Here is an 8359-nt window from a genome sequence, read left to right on the forward strand (position 1 = left end):
AAACGTTCTCGCAGGGACACTTCCAAACAGGCCACATTCACAGCAGCAGAGACAGATGTGAGTGCATCTTATTGCACAAGTTTTGCAGACAAGTAAAATGAACTTCTGTAAAATAAGTCTTTTACTGGAAGACTGCTTATGGAAGTTGCCTTTATGATTAAGTTTTTCAAATTGTGCATTTTGGAAGTAGGGTTTGTTCTGTTATATACCAGATGAGAGCAACAGAATTTTCTAAGCATAGTGAGACCGAATCTTCCTATAAATCTCTGTAATTTGTTCCTAAAACTATAATGGGAAACCTGTACTGAATGCTGTGCTAACACAGCACATAAGGAGGTTTGCTAAGTGAGGAGCCAGTGTTCCCACACATGGCGTGTCTGTGATCCATTGCACAAAGCCGAGTCACAGGAACATGAGCAGACCCTCAACCTTCTGTTCATCCCAAATGCATACAGAAGAGGGGAAAAGAGCAGGTGTCCCTTGAGGAGAGCGGGAGTGATCCCACACCAAGTGACACTACATAATGTTCACTCTGGAGACATGTCAAAATTGCCAGGGAGAAAAGAAGACAAATAAACACATGAAGCCAGAGCTCATTATGAAAAATATGGCTAGCAATTCAGATAATTGCAATTATTCAGCCAGAGAAGCCAAAATAATGTAATCGCACTGATTGGGCATATAGTTAGTGGTAATACTTTAAAGAGTATCATCAAGCTACTTAGAGCCAAAGCTGCGTTTTCCTTCTGCATAAATGTCATGTTGCACCTTTGACATGGTGGTGCTTTCATGGTGCAATCCCACTTCGTCAAGCTCCCTGTACTGGTGTTCCCATGGGACACACATTTAAGTCGTCCATCTGTCCTTTCTCTCTTCCCTGCCTGTAGAGACTGGGGAGCCACCACGTGGCTATTTCTAGACTCATTAGTTTTCACTCATTCTGCCCATACATCAACCAAAATAAGGTGATCAGCAGCATTTTGTTTTGTTTTTCCTCTTTTTGTTCTTGATTTTTCTCCTGCTTACTCAAAGTGGGGTATTTTTGTTTGTCCTTTTTTCATCTCCTGCTGTTGTATCATCCTTGGCTTCTGGACCAATTGTTCTGTCTTTTCCTTTTCATAACTTTCTTCCCACTTCCTGCCCCTGCTGGTCAAGCAAAAATGAGCTGAAAATGGAAATCACTGTTGCCAGAACAAATACATCATCAGGGATAGGAAATGTTTATTTTGTCCAGTGCTGAAACTGGGGGCAAGCATGGAAATCTATAAAGCTGAGTGCGCTTCCTTTGGAAGAGGTGGGCAGCATGGCCCCATGGAGACGTGCCATACAGTGGCATGGTTGTGTTGCCAGGACATCCTTTCTTTTTACCTGTTCCAAACGTTCTTCCTGATGTCCAGCACCTGTGCTTTCATCTGTAGTTTGAGTTTGTTGTCACTAATGGAAACTGCAAATCCTCCTAGGCTATTTCCTGCCCAGTGTGCATTTTATTATTGACTGCCAGGTAACCAAAGCTCTGACTTTTGTTTATCTTTCATTTAGCACATTCAACTGGACTGTCCCATTCCTGAGCTGGCTGGCAATTGTTGCCCTCTGTGTGTTCACAGTCATCCTCTACTTAATTCCACTGAGATACATTGTCCTTGTCTGGGGTAAGTAAAGCCCTTTTTTAACTGCCTGTGCCACTTAGAAAAATATGTTTTTTAAGGGATGACTTACATTGTCAGTACTTTTCTGTATTTATGGTCATGAAGCTTCCTTATGATGGAAACAGACAGGTTAGTTAAAAATCACAACTGTGTAGAGATTTAGGCCCACCTGCAAAATGCATTTTTCTTGGCTGGCATTCTGGACTTCATCATACTATAAACATGTAGCCATGAGGATTCTTCATATATCAAAGTGTAGCTTTGTCTAGATATTACTCTGATTTATTTTCGCCACTTATACACAAACAGAGGCATTTCAATCTATATAGTGCATTTAGGACAATATGACTGTTTTACTGCTGTACTTTATCTTGTGAAAATATATGTAAACATAGCAAAAAGAAACCTGTTTAAAAGGTCACCTTTAGTTTGAAGGAAAGATGCACATTGTGTCTGGCCAGTTGATAATGAAATGAAACTTAGGACCTGGAGCACAGGTCTTGGGGATGGAACTGTGATTGAGCCAAACTCTCATTACTTCTCCTTATGTTTATAATGATTTTAAACAGTACCACTACTTCATCTGTTGTAAATTATACTGCTAAATTTGCATTTGTTCATTTCTTATACATCGTACATCACCAGCAGCTGTATGCTTACCTCAGTAGTGTAAAGTTGTAAAGAACACTATCTCTGCTAAATCCTTTCTAATGGAAACAATCATGCCTTTATAAAGAACTTATGAATTTGATGAACATAAAATCATTAAAATTACATCAAATGGTATGTTTATTATATATCAGCCAGGATTGGTATTATTCTTGCAGAGTCTTTACAAATCAGTGCAGCAGAATATACAAAATAGAGAAGTACAAGTTATGAGGATTTGAACTAAAGAACTAAAAGAATCAAATATATAGTCTTCCACAGTGTCTTTTCTTGCAAGGGAATTTCATTTATTCCCATACCCCATCACTTGGATTCAGCTCACATTTTTAGTTTATTCCCAGATTTGCTCTCTTCCTACCACAGATGAGATGCTTTAGGCTTTTTGTTTAAAGTACTTGGCCTTTCTTGTTCAGCAGTTTTCTTGGACAGATCTGAGCTCTTACACACTCAACATCATACATCCCCTTCATTTTATGCAACAATTTAAGCTTATAATACCCCTCCAAGACCCAAAAAAGTGTTAAGTCAGCATTTGAAAGGCTACTGACAGCAGCCCCCCTGCAATACCTTGGCAGGTTTTACTCTTCACACAGAAATCTGTGTTTATGTCTCTGTCTCAAGAAAAAGCTTCTTCTCTCAAACTTGAATCCATGCCTCCCAGAATGCAAATTAGTAATTTAATCACTAATTATTTTAGGTGCACCTTGTTCTCTTTCCCTTTTCTATTTCTGCATCTCAGAAGTTACCTGGTCATATGATTTCAAGCATCTCATTAGAGATTTCAGCTCCACATTTTTCATTTGCATTTCAGTTCAGGCAGCCTCTTGTTGAGCAGATATGTGGGGTTACCTATTTGTCTTCCATCATGCAGGAAGACCAGAGAGGTTCTGCGTAGCTGTGTTTCTAGCAATCTGAACCTCCTCAGGGATTAAATGCATTAGCAAAGCAACATGTCATACCATGTGCAGGGAGTGGCTCTCCTTTTAGACAGGTAGCATTCCAAACACATGCCTGCTTTCTCCATTATTTTATGTTTCTAGCCTCACCTTTGTATATACATTTGTTCATCCCATTTGTATATCCTGCACTTGAAAGGAATCATCTCTGTTGCTTGACTTTCGTCCATAGGAACCCAAGCATCTCTGTAGTGGCATCTGCCCGTGCTGTTCTCTAGGAAGGCAGATGGTTTTTTTATGAAAATTACTCCATGCGGTGGCTGGTCGTATGTATAGCTGTCTTTCTCCTGTGCATCTGTAGGGACGACCTGTTCCTGCCTGCTCTGGCAAGAAATTCTCAGTTCTTTGCCTCCTAGCTGTTTTTCTCTTCAGCAGGCTTTTGGTCCTTGAGTTAGTGCTGCATTAGCCCCACTGGAACAAGAACCACATTTACGCTCTAATTCCAGCAGTGCAAAGTCCTGGTTGATGCTACAGTTGTTTATTTATTAAAGAGTATAAAGAAAATAACTATAAACTGATTTTTTTCAATCTTTTAGAGGACGCCTAATCCTCTTGTTGCATTTTGTTTCCTCTGTAGCATCGTGGCTCATATATTCTGCTCTTCTCTTTTCTCAAGCCTTGCTGCTGCATGCATTTGCTTTCACAGTGCCTTTTCATTGAGTAACAACATATAAGGTAGGTCTGTTTAATTCCTGAGTTCATCAGTGAGTGTTCCAATGGCCATTTGTAATAAACAGTTGGGCAGACCTTGAATTTCTTAGTAACTTGCTGATGGAAAGGATCTTCTTTCAAACGTCTTTGAAATCCACATGTTCATTTACAGTATTCATTGTGTAATCTCTAGATAACGGTATTGCAGCAGTCTTCTGTCTTCATCAGAGGGCTGAGAATTCATTCAGTGAGAGTCCAAGGGTGTTTCCAAGACTGCTGCTGCTTCTGCACCATGTCCTGAAGCTTTATGCCCCTGCTAAAGCTTTCTAAAAGTCCCCAAAGATGTCTTGAAAGATAAACTAAATTATCACTGATGCAGCCTTGATAAATTACACAGACCAGCATGTTTTCAAACAGCTTTCTCCTGCTTAGCTGAGAATCTGTGCAGTTTGTACCATTCGTAGTCATGACTTAGATGTGTGTTTCCAGTACCCATACACAAGGATGTCATGTAAACTGCATGAATCTGAGATTATATTTCATGGTACATATACAAAGATAAGTTAAAAGCTTACTTTTATCACAGTTAAGGGAGGATTTTCATGGTGCTTCTGAATTCTGTTTGCCAATTGGCACTGTAAGGCTATAATGTTTAGAAGAGCCATTGTGTCCATTCTCTCTGTGGAATCACATCATCTGCATCTGACATTAACAGACAGAGGTTTGTGTTACTTCTTCGTTCAGCCTTCATAGGGTGAGCTTCTTCCCATCTGCTTCATCAGTAGACAGATATTCATTTTATTTAACCCGTTATTAAGCCTTCCATTACTAGTCCTATCCGTCTTAGGGATGGGGTACATGTTATTCCTCTCCTCCTCCTTACTTTTTGCATAATGAACACAGTTCTCATTGTAAAGGGAGATCTCAGTCAGATTTGTTTAAAATTATTAGAGTTGGAATGCTTTGCGAGAATGTTTGCACTTTGAATCAGAGGGAACTACATCAGCAGATGACGGCTGCTAGAGTATGCATTTATAGTTTGTGCATTCATTCATCAGGCTTGGAAACTGACCCTAAGTTATTTCTCAGGACTTCCTCTGTGTATATATCTACTGTATATATCTACTGAGTAAAAAAGATGACTGCAGTAACATTTGAATGCTCGCTTCTGCAGGTATCAATAAATTTACAAAGAAGCTTCGAAGTCCATATGCAATTGATAACAACGAGCTACTTGACTTCCTGTCCAGAGTTCCTTCAGATGTGCAAGTGGTGTGTATAGTTTTTAAGCTGCTAAATTTTAGTTTAACAGATGACATCACGATTTTCTGATTTAATAAATAAACAAATAAATAAATGTATATACTTTAAAGCTATTGATTTGATTTCACTTTCTTTGCCTTGAAGAAATTGAAACTCAAGAATGGTGAAGGCCATGAATTTTAAGAAATCTGATACTTGTTCTTGCAAGCAGTTATCTACTGTCTCTATTATGTTTACAGGAAATCTGTAAGAATACAAGTATTTGGGAGTTGTTTGTAGCTGCTAGAGCTTGTGCTGAGCAGCCTCCAGGGATAAGGCACTGTAGTCATTTTTTGCAGGAAGCACTGCTGCCTTGGGCCATTAAGGCACACAGAAAGGCCAGTGGAGGGTGAAACAGTGCCAGGAGCCAATGTCCTGTATTGAACGCATAAAAGATGATACTCTTACCATACTTTTGGCAGTGGTTTCAGGTCAGAGCTGGTGTAAATAAGAGGTGCATGTGCATATGCCTGATGTGAATCTGATCCTGCCTTTGTTAGGCCTTTGAAAATAGGCATGTTTTTGTGAAACAAACTGCAAAGAATATTCATTCAGCTCCTGAGATGGTAGTGTTTGTTTTCTTTGACATCTCATAGCCTTTTTAAAGCTTACATCAGTAGAGTCTTACTTCCTGGCGGGATTTTCCTAATTGCATTTTTCATTCTTACTTCGGAACTATATCATTCTGTTGTTGAAGTGCAGCTGTAGATTCCATATAGTTTGCAGGGGGATGGTTTTCCCTGTTTGTTTTTTTTTTGTTGTTGTTGTTGTTGTTTTTCATTTCACCTTGGAAAAAAAAATAGAATGCTTTCTTTCTTTCTCTAGCAAGTGCCCATCTGACCAGTTTCTAAATGTTGTGTTTAAACAGGTGCAATATCATGAACTGAAACAAGATCCCAGTCACAGCCCAAGCAAGAGGAAGAAAAACAATCCTGGCTAGAAACTAGCATCTTCTGGGGGACGACAAAAGGAGAAGCCTATAGCCTAAGCAGCATTTCCTTTCTCTAAGCTTTTTATTTATTTTGCCTTTTTTTCTAATGGGGAGAATTTGTAAATACTATATAAATGTGTTTTTCATTGAATATATACTTAGCACTGTAAAGACACGTTTAATGAAGGTTTCAAGTAAGGCTGTTGCAGTTTGAATAGCATAAGACGTTGAAGACGTCAGTGTAGAATGGTAAAAACACACTGCTACTCAATGGTCAGACAGATCTGAAATACTCAAATCATGCGAATGAAATCTACAAAAGGTATCAGTTTAAATCTGACTCAGAAGTTCTGTCAGATTTTATTTATGAACCGTAATATTTTTATCCAGGAAGTCATCGTTAAAGTTTTCTATGTTTTATACATCTCAACAGAAATACAATGTAGTGAAACCTACTGCACTTAAGTTTTAGCAGTTGTTTTCAACTCCAGACCCTCGTGTTAACTTCTGGTGCAATGTACTCCTGTGCAGTAGGGCTACTTAGAAGATAATGAACAACTCCAAGCGCAAATCTCTCTTTGGAGCTCCCCAATGAAGTTCCTGCCATTTTAATCATTCCATTATAAGACCTGAAAATCTCTGTTTCTCTCAAAATACTGCCAGGTTTGTAATTGATTGCCTGTCTGATTTTTTTATACGTACCTGTGATCTTCATTTGTACTGCATAGTTTAGTGAATTAAGCCCATAGTTCTGCTGTATTGGAAATACTATCAAACTATCTCCATGTTGCTTTGGGTGTCATGCTATGAACACCTTTTGTGCACATGAATATTTTACTATGGAAATCTTGCAGAAGATGTTTTTGCTTTCAAAACACAAGATCATATTTATATGTGCTCTATGCTACAACACATTATCTGTTACTGGTGTGAAATATAGAGTAGAAGAAATTATGCAGTTATGGTTAAACTGATATACCTACTGTTTTGTTAGCTGATCACATCTTCAGTTCTGATAACAACTGTGCCCTACTGCATGGAAACTGCATTGTTTTATGATTTGAATGGAACTTAGAGTAGGAAAGGTTTACATTTCAATGGTTTTAGTGGCCACTGCGTAAAGAGTGCTTGGGGATATATTCTGATTCCGCTTGTAGACTTCCGCACTCAGCTCCCTGGGTAGTGAGCAGAGAGTTCATTCCAAGGAGACTCTGTGCACAGCTCTTAGTCGTAGCTCCCGGTGACTCTTAAGGGGATTTCTGCCCAGGGGAGTCTGCAGAACTCCATCCTCCAGAGGAGTTTTCCACGTTGTTCTCCTTGGGTTACCTCTCGTTGGTTGCAATTGCTGATAAAGTTATATTGCACTACTCTGACAATACTTTTTGAAGAGACTATTTAGAAATACTTTGCAAGCAGATGTATATATCTTTGTCTAAAGAGTTCTATGTTAGTTGCATTGCTCCTGAAAGGCCATTCTGAATTTATTTTACAGATACATTGATAGCCAATTTCTGATGTAAGAGTTATTTTGATCTTGTTTCTTGTGTTTGAAAAAACGCCAATCAACCATTCTGTAGAGAAGCCTTAGGCCTAAATATGCTATTGTTACATCATGACTTTAAATGAATTTATTTGCATAACTTATGTAGCCACCTTTTCACTTTGTGTTTCCCAAAGAGTAACTTGCTATTCATGACAACAGATTTATTTATGAGCCTTGTTTAAAAAGAAAAAAGAAAAAAAAAAAAGAAAAGAAAACTTTTGACCTGACAATGTGCAAATATTTGTTGCCAGTTTTTGGTTTTGCTTAGTTCTTTGATACATTGCAAGCCTTGTACCTTCTTAAAAGTGCCCATCATTCTGTGTGCGACGTCCAGCTGAGTTATTTTGTTTTTGTTTTTCCTGTACTCAATTTCAGATGTCTTCTTTGGTGGTTATGTCTTGAACACACATTTTCTGCATTAAACACAGTTTTATGCATCTCTCTACTTACTGCTGAATGCGACTTTTTTGTAGTCCTGCAGTGTCATCACACAGGTGGAATGAGGGGCAAGTTTTGGGCAACAAAACTGGTGAGGGGTCTGGAGCACAAGTCTTATGAGGAGCTGCTCAGGGAGCTGGGTTTGTTTAGCCTGGAAAAGAGGAGGCTCGGGGAGACCTCATTGCACTTTACAACCTCCTGAGGGGAGGTTGTGATGAGGAGG

At 38.9% G+C, this 8359-nt stretch overlaps 1 protein-coding gene across 1 annotated transcript in view; it reads left to right on the forward strand.

Annotated features, from left to right (window-relative positions):
- The window catches only part of MCTP1 (multiple C2 and transmembrane domain containing 1), a 240760-nt gene extending 232617 nt beyond the window's left edge, over nucleotides 1-8143 (forward strand). The window contains exons 17-19 of the mRNA XM_032441507.1: nucleotides 1540-1649; nucleotides 5097-5194; nucleotides 6093-8143. Of these exons, the coding sequence (XP_032297398.1) occupies nucleotides 1540-1649; nucleotides 5097-5194; nucleotides 6093-6164 (280 nt within the window). The 3' untranslated portion in view covers nucleotides 6165-8143. The remainder of the gene's footprint in view (nucleotides 1-1539; nucleotides 1650-5096; nucleotides 5195-6092) is intronic.
- The last annotated feature ends 216 nt before the right edge of the window (nucleotides 8144-8359 follow it).

Source organism: Coturnix japonica, chromosome Z (assembly GCF_001577835.2).
Source record: "Coturnix japonica isolate 7356 chromosome Z, Coturnix japonica 2.1, whole genome shotgun sequence".
NCBI lineage: Eukaryota > Metazoa > Chordata > Aves > Galliformes > Phasianidae > Coturnix > Coturnix japonica.